Genomic DNA, 17119 nt, shown 5'->3' with positions numbered 1-17119 from the left:
ACAGGTGCGCCCTGCTGATACCCACGTTTTATTGTGGAGTTGGAAAGATGTGACAATTTGCTTATGATTCATTAGAAAATAAACTTGTTTAATTCCATAGAACTGTGATAAATTAAGTTAGTAAGGAAACAGAATGAAAGTGACCTTTCTTAGACTGGCCATTGCTCAGTGCTTCTGACATTTTCAGATTCCTTACCTCTGCTTATTTTTGAAAAACAAAACAAAGCATGAAAGCTAAGTCAGAAACTAATGAAAAAGTTTATTTGTTCTTTTTGTTTTGTGGAGTCTTGCTCTGTCACCCAGGCTGGAGTGCAGTGGTACGGTCCTGGCTCACTGTGACCTCCGCCTCCCAGGTTCAAGTGATCCTCCTGCCTCAGCCTCCAGAGTAGCTGGGATTACAGGTACACACCACCACACCCAGCTAATTTTTGTATTTTTGGTAGAGACGGGGTTTTGCCACGTTGACCAAGCTGGTCTCGAACCATTGACCTAAGGTGATCCACCCACCTTGGCCTCCCAAAGTGCTGGGATTACAGGTGTGAGCCACAGTGCCTGGCCTAATGAAAAAGTTTATCTATGGGATGGAAGAGATAGGTATGGAATGACTATAATTTTGACTTTTGAGCCTTGAAAATGGTTTATATATTCAAAAATAAAGTAATGGGGAAAGGCAAACTTAAAATTTAATACAAACAAATGAAGGAACCTAACTGCATATCACATTGACAACATTAACCACACAGCAAAAATAATTAATTCAAGTAATTTTTTAACAGTTTCCTTATTGTATGTTGTTTATGTGACATATCCTATGGGGTTGAAATGATTGAAAAGAAATCTTAAATTTTAATTAGAGTGTTTGTTATTGGGAGTATTACTGATAAATTTAAAACTATTTTGTGTATGTCATAGGAGAGAGCAGACAGGTAAATAGTTTAATTTTTTTTTTATGAGATGGAGTCTCACTCTGTGGCCCAGGCTGGAGTGCAGTGGCGCGATCTCAGCTCACTGCAAGCTCCGCCTCCTGGGTTCACGCCATTCTCCTGCCTCAGCCTCCTGAGTAGCTGGGAATACAGGCGCCGGCCACCATGCCCGGCTAATTTTTTTGTATTTTTAGTAGAGACGGGGTTTCACTGTGTTAGCCAGGATGGTCTGTATCTCCTGACCTCATGATCCGCCCACCTCGGCCTCCCAAAGTGCTGGGATTACAGGCGTAATCCACCGCGCCTGGCAGTGCTTTCAGTTTAATGTTGAAAACCAGGGTTCTCAAATGAAAGACGGGAACTTCAAATGTGAAATGGGAAAATAAGAAATATTCATTTTAGGTTTAAATTGGCGATAAAAGGGTGAAGTCATAATTTGAAAAAAGAAAAATACTTCTGTCCACTGAAAGACAGGGTCTCACTCTGTTGCCCAGGTTGAAGTGCAGTGGCATGATCATGCCTCATTCCAGCCTCAAACTCCCAGGCTCAGATGATCCTCCCACCTCAGCCTCCCAAGTATTTGGGACTACAGGCACGTGTCACCACACCTGGCTAACTGCTTTTTAGAGATGAGATCTCACCACGTTGCTCAGGCTGGTCTCAGACTCCTATCTGTGAGCACATGGAGCATTTAGGTTTGGGCTTCTTAACACCATTCCCCACTGTCCCAGCTCTGAGGTGGAAACATTTCTGGAACATTTTGTTGTGCCAGAAAGTGAGAAAGTGCAAAGATTGATTGGAGCATGCCAAAAGGACATAGCAGCCTGCTTGAGGGGATTTATGGCTAAATTTGGAAATTTTGAGCATCCCAAGGAATGATAGCAATGGATTGCAACCTATTGAAAAATTTTTTAAAACCCATGAGTCCAGAGCAATACTAAAAAATAAAAGGAGCAGGAGAAGTGAGACGTTAGGGGAATGCCTTCTCTACAGAAGAGTGCCAGTTAATAAATGCAGGAAACATGATGGAATTAGAAAATCCCCACTTTGTAGTACCAATATGTAATTATTGATTCTGACAAAGATGGATACTAAAGCCATTGAATAAAATGTCATTAGGGGGCCGGACACAGTGGCTCATGCCTGTAATCCCAGCACTTTGGGAGGCCGAAGGGGGCGGATCACGAGGTCAAGAGATCGAGACTATCCTGGTCAATATGGTGAAACCCCGTCTCTACTAAAAATACAAAAATTAACCGGGCATGGTGGCGCATGCCTGTAGTCCCAGCTACTCGGGAGGCTGAGGCAGGAGAATCACTTGAACCCAGGAGGCGGAGGTTGCAGTGAGCCCAGATCACGCCACTGCACTCCAGCCTGGGGACAGAGAGTGACTCCATCTCAAAAAAAAAAAAAAAAAGTAATTAGGGAACAAATATTCACAAAGTCTCAAAGTATCATCCTATGGATTAAAAGCTAACAAAGAGGGAAAGGTGTCTCTCTACAATGGGGAGATCTGGCAGTAGACACTGCCATAACTAAGTAATCAAAATTTGGCATCTCCAGTTATGGGACAAACTGACATTATGTGCAAAAAAGCACACAATGTCACCTATGAGGTATAATTGCCAAAACTGTTTAGCCTGAGTCTGGTCACAGGGAAGCTTCCAGACAGATCCAGATGGTGTGGCATCTTACAAAACAATTAGCTTGAGTTTTAAAAAATAATGTCTTGAAAGATTAAAAAGAAAAATAGATCAAAGAAAAGTCAGGGAGGCTGTTTGGTTGTTTTAAATATGGAGAATAAAGAGACATGACAACCAAGTATAATACTTGTTTATTTTTTAATGGACAAAGATTGTATATATATTTTTATATGGAACATGATGTGTTAAGTAAACATTATGGAATGGCGAAATCAAACTGATGAACATATCCATTACCTCACATACTTAATATTTGTGGTGAAGAACATTTAAAATCTACTCTCTTAGCAATTTTCAAGTATAAAATATTATTAATATAATTACCATGTTGTATAATCAATTCTCTGAACTTTTCCTCCTGTCTAACTGAAATTTTGTGTCCTTTAACAAACCTACTCTCCCCAGCCCCAAAACCCATGCTTAATTCTTAATTGGATACTTGATTAAAATATAAAAAATTAAAACACAGCTCTGGGACAATTACTGAAACTCGAATATGGGCTGGGTATTAAAGAATATTATACTGATGTTGGTTCAGTTTCATAAATGTAATAATGATATTGTAGTTATATAGGAGAATAAGGATTTAGGGGTAAAGTATTATGATATACGTTACTTATTTCGAAATTATTTTGCAAAACAAAACAATAAAAGTAACAAAGAAAAGCAAATGTAGCAAAATATTAACAACTGATTCATCTAACTAAAGAGCATACAGGTATTTATGGCACTAGTCTTTCCATTTCTGTAGTAGAAAATAGAATGTGAAGTTAAAATAGTTGCTATTCATTGTTGATGTATCTGTCAGATGGCATTCCAGAGAGTTATTGTCCTCAAATAGTTTCTAAAACATGGATAGGTAATTTACATTCCCCCTTTTTAAGAAGTTTTAATTATTGAATAGATCACATTTATAAAGGATATTTTAAAAATCACAATGGAATGAGCACTCATTCCACCAAAATAAGGAACACGGAAGACTGTTCCTCCCTGGTGGATCTCCCTGATGCTAATGTCCCTCTCTTTTCAAAGGTAACCATTACGCTGAATTTTGTGTTTATCATTCCCTCGCTTTTATTTATAGTTTTACCATAATGCCTTAACTTTTAAACAATATGTGCTTAATTTCATATACTTTAAACCTAAGTGGAACTACATTCTATGTATTCTTCTGTGATTTATTTTTTATGCTTAATGTTATGTCCCTGAAGTTGTTCCTGCTGTTGTTTGTAGCTGTAATTCATTCACTTCACAGATTTTTAGTATTCTTCTATATAAATACATCACATATCTTTTAAAAAGCACAATTCTACTACTGATGTACACTTGTAATGTTTCTGGTTTTTTGATTCCTTCAGACAGTGCTGGTACACATATAAGAGCTTCTCTGGGAATAGAATTGTTGAAGCACAGGTTCTGAACATTTTAAATTTTACCAAAGAATGCTAAATTTTTCCCAAATTGATTATATTTACACTCCCACCTGCAATGTATGTGCTTCAGTAAATATTTGGTATGCTCATGCCTCCTTAAATTTTTTTTTATAAAATAATTTTAGACATACAAAAGTTGCAAAATAGTATAAGGGATCTGAAAATAAAATTAAGAAAATTTTAATTACAAGAATATCAAAAGAATAAAATACATAGGAATGAATTTGACAAAAGAAGTGCAAAGCTTATCCTCTGAAATAATGAAGCATTGCTGAATGAAATTAAGGAAGACCTAAATAAATGAAAAGATTTATATTTATAAAATTGAAGATATATTAATATTTTTAAGATGACCATATTCCCCCAAATTGGTCTACAGATTCAGTGCATCCCCTACCAAAATCCCAGCTGGCTTCTTTGCAGAAACTTACAAGCTGATTCTAAAATTCATGTGGAAATTTGAGGGACCCAGAATACCCAAAACATTATTGAAAAAGAATAAAGTTGGAGGACTCTCACTTCCCCATTTTAACTCTAGTAAACTGTATAAGCTACTGTACTCAAGACAGTGTGGCGATGACAAAATGATAAACATGTAGATAAACAAGATGGTGTTGAGATTCCAGAAATAAACCTCAATTCAATTTTGACAAGGGTGCCAAGACAGTTTAACAGAGAAAGAATAGTCTTCAATGAATGATGCTGGGACAACTGAATATCCACATGCAAAAGAATGAAGTTTGACCTCTACCTCACATACAAAAAATAACTCAAAATGGATCAAAGACCTAAATGTAGCAGCTACAATTACAAAATTCTTAGAAGAAAATGGGTATAAATGTTTGTGACCTTGGAATACTAATAATTATTTCTTACATATGACACCAAAAGCCTAAACTTTTATACATAAACTGGACAACCCTCAAAATTTAAAATATTTGTACTTCAAAGGACATCATGAAGAAAGTGAAAAGACAAGCCACAGAATGGGGGAAACTATTTGGAAATCATTTATCTCGTACGGCACTATATCTACAATATTCAAAGACCTGTTACAACTCACAGGAAGGGGAACATCACACACTGGGTCCTATTGTGGGGAGGGGGGCGGGGGGAGGGATAGCATCAGGAGATACATCTAATGTAAATTACGAGTTAATGGGTGCAGCACATCAATATGGCTCATGTATACATATGTAACAAACCTGCACGCTGTGCACATGTACCCTAGAACTTAAAGTATAATTTAAAAAAAAACTCAATAATAAAGACAAATTGTTTAATTAACATATGGATGAAGGATCTGAATAAGCATCTATCCAAAGGAGATACATGAATGGCCAATGAACGCATGAAAAGATGTTCATCATTAGTCATTGGAGAAATGCGAATCAAAACCACAATGAGAGACTACTACACACCCCACTAGGATGACCCATAAAAGAGAGGTAGTAACAATTGTCGAATATGTGGAGAAATTGGAAACTCATACACTGCTGTTAGGAATTTAAAATGGCACAGCAACTTTAGAAAACAGTCTAGTGGTTGCTCAGATGATTAAATATAGAGTTACTCTATGATCCAGCAATTCCACTCCAAGATATTAAATGAGCCGGGCGCAGTGGTTGACATCTGTAATCCCAGCACTTTGGGAGAACAAGGTGGGTGGATCACAAGGTCAGGAGATCGAGACCATCCTGGCTAACATGGTGAAACCCCATTTCTACTAAAAATACAAAAAAATTAGCCAGGCGTGGTGGCGGGTGCCTGTAGTCCCAACTACTTGGGAGGCTGAGGCAGGAGAATGGCATGAACCCAAGAGGTGGAGCTTGCAGTGAGCCGAGACTGCACCACTGCACTCCAGCCTGGGCGACAGAGCAAGGTGACAGAACGAGACACTGTCTCAAAAAAAAAAAAAAAAAAAAAAAAAAATCTGAAATGAGAGAGAAGTGAAAATATACGTGCATGCAAAAACCTGTATACAAATGTTGATTGCAACATTATTCATAATAGCCCAAAAGCAGAAAAACCCAGATATCCACCAAGTGATGAATGGATAAATAAAATGTGGTATATCCGTACAGTGGAATATAAACAATAAAGAGAAAGAAAGTATTGATGCATACTACAACGTGGATGAAACTTGAAAACATTATTCCAAATGAAAGAAACCAATCACACAAGATTGCGTCTTGTACAATTCCACTTACATGAAATGTCTAGAATAAGCCCGTCTATAGAGACACAAAGTAGACTGTGATTGCCTGGGGATTGGGGGTGTTGAGGGAATAATTGAGGGGTTAAATATGTGGAGTTTCCTTAGGAGGTGATGAAAATGTTTTAAAATTGTGGTGACTGTTGTCCAGCTCCATGAATATATACTAAAAGCCATTGAATTATGCACTCTAAATGGGTAAATTATATGTGAATACATGCTTATATCAATCACTAAAGCTGTTAAAAAATCATAGAGTTCGCTAAACCCTTCACTCAATTTCTCTCAAAGTTAACAACTTACCTAACTATAATACAACTATCAGAGCAGGAAATCAATGCCAGAATGATGCTGTTAATGGAAGATCTCCCCAGTCTTTCTCTTCATGTTGTTTTCCTATTCCAGGTTCCAATCCAGATTCACACATTGCATTCAGTTATGTCCTTTTCATTTCCTCCGATCTATGACTTTTCTTCAGTCTTTCCTAGCTTTTCCTGACCTTAAGTGAATACTAATCAATTGTTTTGTGTAGGGAATGCTTGAGTTTTCTCACAATTTAATTGAGGTTTTGAGTTTTGGGCAAGAAAACCATAAAAGTGATACTGTGTCCTGATTGCATCATGTCAGGGAGTACATGAGGTTGATGTTTTATTATTGGTGATGTTAACCTTGATCACTTGATTAAGGTATGTCTGCCAAGTTCCTGCATTGTAAAGTTACTGGTGTCTCCTTTGGAATTGATTTAAAATCTTGTGGAAATATTTTGAGAAATGGTAATATCCTGTTTTCATCAAACTTTCAGCCGCTAATTTTTGCATCCATTAGTGGATCTTGCCTGCAATGTATTGTGGTATTTCCAAGATGATGATTTTCTGTCATTTTTTCCCTACATTTACTAGTAAGAGTTCGTTAATTAAATTCTGTAAGGAAAAGCTGTTCCTTCTCATTTATCTATGTATTTATAAATACAGATCATTTTTATTTTATTCTGTGGGTTATTTCCAACACTATACTGATGATCATTATTATTTTGCTCAAATTTTCCAGCATTGGCCATTGGAGGCTCCTTCGGGCAGGCCCTTGTGTTTTGTTTTTTTTTAACATACTATTTTCTTGCTTTCTGAAACCATAAGACATTCTAGGTTTACTTTTATTTTTCTGCCTCAACACTGGGATTAACCTTTTTTCCAAGAAACCTGGTTCCTTGTATTGAAGAATGGTATTTAGAAATCAAAATTTGGGTGTTAAGTGTGCCCATTGCTACTAGGATGTCATTGCGCCTAAGCCCACTCAGCAGACAGAGCTAGGAAACCATGTATATGTATATTAACCCATGAACGCACACATATACCTCTTTATTTCTCTATCTACCGATCTATGTTTAAAAATATGAGTCACTTGTAACTTCTTTCTCTGACAGGAAGAAACCTAGTTCTCATTATCTACAATATCTTCACGTCTTTGATTTTTTTCTGGTAATTACACAATTACTAACTCCTACCTCTGTGCCCAAACCACTGTCTTATTAACAAAGAAATTCTTGATTTCCAGTGAGACAAACCTCTCCCATGTTTTCTACTTCAGAATTATCTTGACTCTTTTTGGTTCTTTGCTTGGCCGTATACATTTTAAAAAACATTTTTTCAAGTAAAATTAAAAAAAAAAAAAACCTGTTGGGCCAGGATCATGCGTATAATGCCAGTGCTTTGAGAGGCCAAAGCTGGAGGATTGCTTGAGACCAGGAGTTTGAAACCAGCATGGGCAACATAGTGAGACCCCCATCTCTTAAAAAAGAAAAAACACTTAGCCAAGCATGCTGGCACATGCCTGCAGGCCCAGCTACTCAGGACACCGAGGCAGGAGGATAGCTTGAGCCCAGTAGCTCAAGGCCACAGTGAGGTGTGATCACACTACTACACTTAGCATGGGTGACAGAACAAGGCTCTTGTCTCTAAATTAAAAAAAAAAAAAGGTAATTTTTATTGGAATTACTTTGAATCTCTAGATAAGTTTGAGGAAAATTCAATTTTAACTTTATTTTATGATGTAGCTCTATTTAGGTCATTTTTAACATAATTAGTAGTTTCATCATTTTCTCCATAAAGGTCTTACATACCTTTTGTAAGATTTATTCCTAGATATATAATATATATATAGGTAGATATATATATATGTAGATATAATATATATATAGGTAGATATAATATATATATATATATATTTTTTTTTTTTTATAGACGGAGTCTCACTTTGTCGCCCAGGCTGGAGTGCAGTGGCACAGTTTCAGCTCACTGTAAGCTCTGCTTCCCGGGTTCACACCATTCTCCTGCCTCAGCCTCCCGAGTAGCTGGGACTACAGGCGCCCACTACCATGCCCAGCTAATTTTTTGTGTGTAATTTTTAGTAGAGACGGGGTTTCACCGTGTTGGTCAGGATGGTCTCGATCTCCTGACCTCATGATCCATCCGCCTCTGCCTCCCAAAGTGCTGGGATTACAGGCGTGAGCCACCACGCCTGGCCGATACATAATATTTTTTTAACATCCTGTAAATTTTTTTTTAAGTACACTTCATAACTACTGCTTGTGTACAGAAATGCAACTGATCTTTGTAAACTGATTTTGAATTCATCAACTAAATTCTTATTGATTCATCCATAGATTATTTTGTGTTTTCTACACAGACATATTATTAGTAAACAATGATAGTGTTATTCTCACTTGTTTTGTTTCTTACTTTGTAGTTATAAGCCAAATATATATATATATACATACACACACACATACATACACACACACATATATATCTCAGGATATACAATTACAAAATGTGAGTCAGGCTGCACAATATGCATTAAAAAAACAGGAAAAAAAGCACAAAAATGGAAGCAGTGAATTAAATAATTATGGATACGTTTTTCTTTTTAAATGTATCTCTGTACTGTTCAGTTTTTCCAAAATAAGTATCTATCACTTTCATTATGAGGAAAAAAAAAAACTTAAAAGTCTAAAAGACAATTTAAAAGTAGGGCTGATTACTGAAAACACCCAGTTAGAAATAAAACAATCAGGTAGCTCTGATGTGCCTGCTCAGGACAGAGCCATCAGCCTGCATAGTTATGGACTAATATACCATGTTATTGTCAAGAAAACAACCTCTTAGATTTCTGTAACTTTGTTTTTCCAGTAAGGGAATGTATGCAATTGACCTGTCAAAGATATACAGTCATCTTTACACTTGATCTTAGCCAAAAAGCCACAGTTGGTCTTTACTTCATTTGTTTTGAAAGGCAGCAAACTCATAATTATCAATACAATATATTTTATCCTCTTTATGAATTATTTATAATCGTTTCTTTTTAGGATGCCTTAACTCATGCTGCTTATTTCCTAAGGATAAACTGGAAATACAGACTAATTTGTAACTGGTACTACACTCCCTGTTTTACAGATAAGGAAACAGACACTTTAGAGATTAAGTAGGTCCTTTCTCTAATGCCTCTGCTGGCTTCCTCTACCTACCCCATATACCTTGTCTCCATCGTGACACTCATCAAAATTTTCTGTCATCTCCATCATAAGCTCTATGAGATTTAGATCTTATTCCTGTTCCCCTCTGTTTCCCCAGACCTAGCACAGTAACTGGCATGGCACATGGTAGATAGATGATCAATAAATAGCTATCAAATGTTGAATGAGTTTTTTCCTCTCTTTTGTTTCTTTTTTTGTTTTTTTGAAACAGAGTCTCACTCTGTTGTCCAGGCCGGAGTGCAGTGGTGTGATCTCGGCACACCACAACCTCGGCCTCCTGGGTTGAAGTGATTCTCCTCCTCAGCCTTCTGGGTAGCTGGGACTACAGGCGTGCACCACCACACCCAGCTAATTTTTGTATTTTTTTATAGAGATGAGGTCTCACTATGTTGCCCAGGCTGGTCTGGAACTCCTGGCCTCAAGTGATCCACCCGTCTTAGCCTCCCAAAGTGCTGGGATTACAGGCATAAGCCACCACATCTGGCCACAATCCACTTTCAAAAAAATCACAGTATCTGCCAAATTAAATGTTTGATTGATTGCTTTTGGAAATATTCACAACAAAATTTGACTACATTTGGGTGAGAATTGAAAACAATCGGTGAGTAAAGGCTCCTCATGAACAGTGTTTGGAAGCAAAATTACCTTTCTGTCCACCTTTTCTGGTATAAAGAATTTTTCATATGGTAAAACATTTTTTTTCTGTTATACCATTTAGGCCTGTTAGTATTACAGCATCTAGATGCTAATTAATTACATGTAATTCTTCATTGAGCTGCATTTATATTAAAAGAAAAGACAGATAAAATTAAGTCAATGTAATTCATAAAAGTCTATTTATTTAAAGGAAGATTTCCTCTTTTAATCAATTATCTCAACAACAGCTTTATGTGCCTAGAACTACTTTAGATGTGTGTAGAAGTAATTTTATTGGCCGGGCGCAGTGGCTCACGCCTGTAATCCCAGCACTTTGGGAGGCCGAGGTGGGCAGATCATAAGGTCAGGAGATCGAGACCATCCTGGCTAACACGGTGAAACCCCGTCTCTACTAAAAATACAAAAAAATTAGCCGGGCGTGGTGGCAGGCGCCTGTAGACCCAGCTACTGGGGAGGCTGAGGCAGGAGAATGACATGAACCTGGGAGGTGGAGCTTGCAGTGAGCCGAGATCACACCACTGCACTCCAGCCTGGGTGACAGAGCGAGACTCTATCTCAAAAAAAAAAAAAAAGAAGTAATTTTATTATAGACAGAGACAATGATACGGTATTAAAGTTTCTTAGTTTCTAACATATTGAGAATATAGCAATCATGACTAATTCAGTTCAGTTTATTAAGTTGGTACATAAATCCAACATTCATTGAGGTGTGCCAGTGCTCTAAATACTGTGCAAGATGGTCACTGTATAAAAATGAGTAAAACACTACCAAAAAGCTCACAGTCTAACGTGGTATCTTTGAGCATTAATATATTGGGTTTTTCTTTTCTCATATATGTTTTGTTGCTAAATTTAGGGTAAAGAAGGCTTATATTAATTTGGTCAAGAGCTGTAGCCCAAAGCTTAATTTTTTTCCAGGTGGCCTGTTGAAGCCATTAGCAGCAGCACTTTATATGCAAATAGAATTTAGTGAAGCAAAGGTCTCATACACTCAGCTGCTTTTATCTCATGTACCAGAATGTTCCCTGTATTTGTGTCAGGGGTGGGAAGTGACGGGCAGTGTTATGAAGAAAAGGATATCTGATATTTCCTCCTCATACTGTGATGGGGAACATAAAAAGGAAAAAGTATCTGCTCTGTAAATATCTTCATACAGTTGGTACCCAGTGTCAGCAGACAGTGAACTCAAGTCTGTCTCCTGTGTGTGTGTGTATGTGTAAAAGTGTGTTAAAAGATTAATTTTTTTCTTCTTGGCAGGTGTCCTTGTAGACTTGGGTCTGGAGGAAAATGGGACAGCCCATCAGAGAGCAGAAAAATATGTTGTTCGTCTAGACAATGAGATTCAAACCAAGTTTGAAGTTTTTATGAGGAGAGTGAAACAGAACCCGTACACACTGTTTGTGCTAGTTCATGACAACTCCCATGTGGAACTAACGAGGTGATTGGTTCAGAGTGAGCAAATGGAGTCTCCCTTCTACAGGAATAATTGTTACCTAATGAAATGTGTTAAATGTGGCCAGGCGTGGTGGCTCACGCCTGTAATCCCAACACTTTGGGAGGCCGAGGTGGGTGGATTGCTTGAGGTCAGGAGTTTGAGACCAGCCTGGCCAACATGGTGCAACCCCATGCTACTAAAAATACAAAAATTAGCCGGGCCTGGTAGCACATGCCTGTAATCCCAGCTACTTGGGAGGCTGAGGCAGGAGAATTGTTTGAACCCAGGCACTGGAGGTTGCAGTGAGCCAAGATCACACCACTGCACTCCTGTCTGGGTGACAGAGTGAGACTTTGTCTCAAAAAAAAAAAAAAGAAAAGAAAAGAAAAGAAAATGTGTTAAAAGTGATTCCAAAGCCCAGGGACCCTAACATTTGCTGTCTTCTTACTGGTAACCTTTTCCTACCCTTTTCTTGTTTCCTCAGCTTTTCTCATCGATTTCACGTTGGTTTTATGTTAACTACATATGTTGGTCCATTTTCATGCTGCTGATAAGGACATACCTGAGACTGGGAAAATTTACAAAAGAAAGAGGTTTAATTGGACTCACAGTTCCTCATAGCAGGGGAAGCCTCACAATCATGGCATAAGGCAAGGAGGAGCAAGTCACATCTTACAAGGATGGCAACAGGCAAAGAGAGAATGAGGAAGATGTAAAAGTAGAAACCTCTGATAATATCATCAGATCTCATGAGATTTACTCACTGTCACAAGAACAGCACGGGAAAGACCCACCCCCGTAATTCAGTCATCTCCTACTGGGTCCCTCCCACAACATGTGGGAATTATGGGAGCTACAAGATGAGATTTGGGTGGAGATACAGAGCCAAACCATATCTTTCTACTCCTGGCCCCTCCCAAATCTCATATCTTCACATTTCAAAACCAATTATGCCTTCCCAACAGTCCCCCAAAGTCTCAACTCTTTTCAGCATTAACTCAAAAGTCCAAAGTCTCATCTGAGACAAGGCAAGTCCCTTCTGCCTATGAGCCTGTAAAATCAAAAGCAAGTTAGTTTCTTCCTAGATACAATGAGGGTACAGGCATTGGATAAATATAGCCATTCCAAATGGGAGAAATTGACTAAAACAAAGGGGCTACAGGCCCCAGTAGGAACTCTGTGTGGTGGGTCTGACCCCACATTTCCCTTCCACACTGCCCTAGCAGAGGTTCTCCATGAGGGCTCCACCCCTGCAGCAAACTTTTGTCTGGGCGTCCAGGCATTTCCATACATCTTCTGAAATCTAGGCAGAGGTTCCCAAACCTCAGTTCTTCACTTCTGTGCACCCACAGGCTCAACACCATGTGGAAGCTGCCAAGGCTTGGGGCTTCCACCCTCTGAAGCAACAGCCCAAGCCTGTACATTGGCCCCTTTTAGTCATGGCTGGAGCAGCTGGGACACGGGTCCAAGTTCCTAGGCTGCACACAGCACATGGCCCAGCCCACAAAACCACTTTTCCCTCCCAGGCCTCTAGGTCTGTGGATGGGGGGGTGCTGCCATGAAGACCTCTGACATGCCCTGGAGACATTTTCCCCCATTGTCTTGGGGGCTAACATTCGGCTCCTCACTACTTATGCAAATTTCTCCAGCCAGCTTATTCCCCCTTAAAATACTATCAGATCTCATGAGACTTTTGCTGTCACAAGAACAGCGTGGGAAAGACCTGTCCCCGTAATTCAGTCATCTCCCACCAGCTCCCTCCCATACCACATGGGAATTATGGGAGCTACAAGATGAGATTTGGGTAGGGAAACAGAGGCAAATCATATCACTACACTCTGGATGAATTAAAGATTCCTGAAAAAATTTTGTTTTAAGAGCTTGGTAGCACTCAGCTTTGTCAGAGAAAGGACAGCAATAAGGAAGTTAGGATGAATGAGCTCCTGGAAGGGTGATGTGCTTCCCTGTCTGCCTCCAGCGCACTTTTCCATTTGGCCTTGCTTCTCGTCTTTCTTCTCCCACTATTTCTCCTCATCTTTGCCCTTCTCTTTTCCCTCTTGCCTTTAAAAGCAGTAGAGATGCACTTTCATGACCTGAAATCTTCCCCAGTTCCCCAGTTTAAACAAGAGAATATCATATTTACTGGATGAAATTATTATTATTATTATTGAGATAGAGTCTCGCTCTGTCGCCCAGGCTGGAGTGCAGTGGTGCAATCTCGGCTCACTGCAACCTCCGCCTCCCAGGTTCAGGCAGTTCTGTGCCTCATCCTCCCAAATAGCTGGGATTACAGGTGCCCACGAGACATCTGGCTAATTTTTGTATTTTTAGTAGAGATGGGGTTTCACCATCTTGACCAGGCTGGTCTTGAACTCCTGACCTTGTGATTCACCCGCCTTGGCCTCCCAAAGTGCTGGGATTACAGGCGTGAGCCACCATGCCTGGCCTGGATGAACTTATTAATGAAAGAGAAGTTGGCAGGGTACAGTGTCTCACACCTGTAATCCCAGCACTTTAAGAGGCCAAGGCAGGTGGATTACTTGAGGTCAGGAGTTCAAGACCAGCCTGGCCAACATGGTGAAACCCTGTCTCTACCAGAAATACAAAAAAATTAGTCGGGCATGGTGGCACATGCCTGTAATCCCAGCTACCTGGGAGGCTGAAGCAGGAGAATCACTTGAACCCAGGAGGCAGAGGTTGCAGTGAGCAGAGATGATGCCACTGCACTACAGCCTGGGTGACAGAGAGAGATTCCATCTCAAAAAGAAAAAAAAAAAGAAGGAGTCAAATGTGGAACCACTTTTGCTCCCAGATCAAATTATAGTAATTATCTGGTAGGGGACATCTTTGCTTCTATGGATTAAAAGGCAAATCGGCAGGGGTGGGGGGTGGCAAATAGTCATCATGTATTACATATCATGGTTTGTCCTCACCATGTAATGGGGAGAGAAATTTCAGGCATCATCAAACATTTATAGATTTTCTTTTCTCCAGGAGATGCTGAGGTTAAGAATCTGGAAGTTTTTGGTTTGTGGCAGGGAAATGTCAGAATTGGAAAAGCTCTTATTCAGAAGCCAGAAAGTGTTGGATAATCCTCCACAATCTGAAACTTAGAGCCATACATAGGTATAAATAAGATCTTGTAGAACTTGTTAGATTTCAAAGAAAGGAAGGAAAGGAGAGAGAGAGCGGGAAAAGAAATTTTGCCCACATCTATTCAGGTCTTGGTAGTCTTCTATGAGCAGGAATGGCTCATGGACCCTGTGTTGCCCAGGCTGGAGCGCAGTGGTGTGATTTCTGCTCACCGCAACCTCCTCCTCCTAGTTCAAGCATTTCTCCTGCCTTAGCCTCCCAAGTAGCTAGGATTACAGGCACACACTACCACACCCAGCTAATTTTTTTTGTATTTTTTTTTTTAATAGAGACGGGGTTTCACCATGTAGGCCAGGCTGGTTTTGAACTCCTGACCTCAGGTGGTCTATCTGCCTTGGCCTCCCAAAGTGCTGGGATTACAGATGTGAGCCACCATGCCCGGCCCAACTGCAGATTTAGATATCACTGGTCTAAATAACTGAGTTTGCACTTTGAGGTATATTGGGAATAAACTGAAAAGGAAAAAAAAATACATATTCCTGAAATCTGTCTGAAAAGAGGGAATGTAAATTTTTTCCCTTCTGTGTCAAATTTTGGTTGTTTCTACTCTGCTCCCAATTGAAAAGAGATAGAAAAATAAAAACTAAAACAGTATCTCCTTGTTAGGGTCTGATTCTGTATCTACTTGGTTAAATGAGGCATTAATATGACTTTCAATTTTTCTACAGTGTCATTTCAGGCTCTTTGTCACATGGCGAACCCAGTCATGGACTAGCTGATAGGGTCATTAATTGCAGAGAAGTTCTGGAAGCTTTCAACCTCCTGGTGCTCCAGGTCAGCTCCTTCCCATACACTCTGCAGACCCAACAGTCCCGTATTAGCTCTAGCAATGAGGTTCACTGGATACAGCTGGATACTGGGGTGAGTCTCTTGCCTGCTATCTGATACACTGTCATGTTCTTAGTTCCCCAGAGGGTAGGACCTTGTAACAAAATATGTCACGGCTTAAGATCATATTCATAAGAATTCAAAATATAATATAATGCTTTATGTAAGACTTCAAAAATCTGGCCGGGCGTGGTGGCTCACGCCTGTAATTCCAGCACTTCAGGAGGCCAAGGCGGGTGGATCACGAGATCAGGAGATCGAGACCATCCTGGCTAAGATGGTGAAACCCCATCTCTACTGAAAATACAAAAAATTAGCCAGGTGTGCTGGTGGGTGCCTGTAGTCCTAGCTACTCGGGAGGCTGAGGCAGGAGAATCACTTGAACCTGGGAGGCGGAGGTTGCAGTGAGCCGAGATCGTGCCATTACACTCCAGCCTGGGGGACAGAATGAGACTCTGTCTCAAAAATAAATAAATAAATAAAAATAAATAAATATCTAACGTAATTCTGTATCTTCCAAAAGTTCCATATATTTACAATTATTATAAGACTAAAGTCTAGTGAATAGTATCCTGTATAAATCTGATTAGGTGGTTCTTAGGTATCGTGCAGATGCAAAATTATCTGTCCTATATAATTTTTCAAAAAGAAAATGTTAATGTTATCTGAGGCCATGACCAATATCCTGGATTTCCTTTGTGCCTTCATATGATTAATTTCACCCTGAGACCTGGAAATTTTATTGTCCTCTTGGATGGCCTTTTTGTCATGTTTTAGTCTGATGATCTGCATCACTGTTAATTACTCTCTTGCTCCTCCAGCAACTGGGTTTTGTTTTAAATCAGTTTTCACAGTCTTCTGCATGAAATGGGATGATGGCACTGTTACTTTAAATAACTCCATAGTAGCAGTGAATGTGTTGAGACTACCTATCTCAACATTGGATATATCCAGGGATTTATAGTTTTTACTCCAGTCTCTACTATTGAAAAATATTTTGTATGACCTACAAACTGTATGCTAAATATACTATCAAAGAAAAGAAATATGAGTTTCATAAAAATAATAAAAATTAGCCATTAAGCAATGGGTCCTTCATTTAACAATACTGAACACACTGGATATTTTAAATAAACATGTTTAAGTAAAAAACACCAAAATGTCTTACATAAAACTAACATTTATTTTTCAACCCAGTGCATTTTATTCTGTCATGAGGAAGGTAAGTTTTCGCTGACTTTGC

At 39.2% G+C, this 17119-nt stretch overlaps 1 protein-coding gene across 1 annotated transcript in view; it reads left to right on the top strand.

The window, feature by feature from the left end:
- Positions 1-17119, top strand: part of GREB1L (GREB1 like retinoic acid receptor coactivator) — a 167926-nt gene that overhangs the window by 101774 nt on the left and 49033 nt on the right. The window contains exons 17-18 of the mRNA XM_017873530.1: positions 11718-11898; positions 15717-15909. Coding sequence (XP_017729019.1) covers positions 11718-11898; positions 15717-15909 — 374 coding nt within the window. The remainder of the gene's footprint in view (positions 1-11717; positions 11899-15716; positions 15910-17119) is intronic.

The sequence above is a fragment of the Rhinopithecus bieti genome, unplaced genomic scaffold (assembly GCF_001698545.2).
Source record: "Rhinopithecus bieti isolate Rb0 unplaced genomic scaffold, ASM169854v2 scaffold_6946, whole genome shotgun sequence".
NCBI lineage: Eukaryota > Metazoa > Chordata > Mammalia > Primates > Cercopithecidae > Rhinopithecus > Rhinopithecus bieti.
Note: the sequence above shows the minus strand (reverse complement) of the source record. Positions and strands in the feature narration are given on the sequence as shown.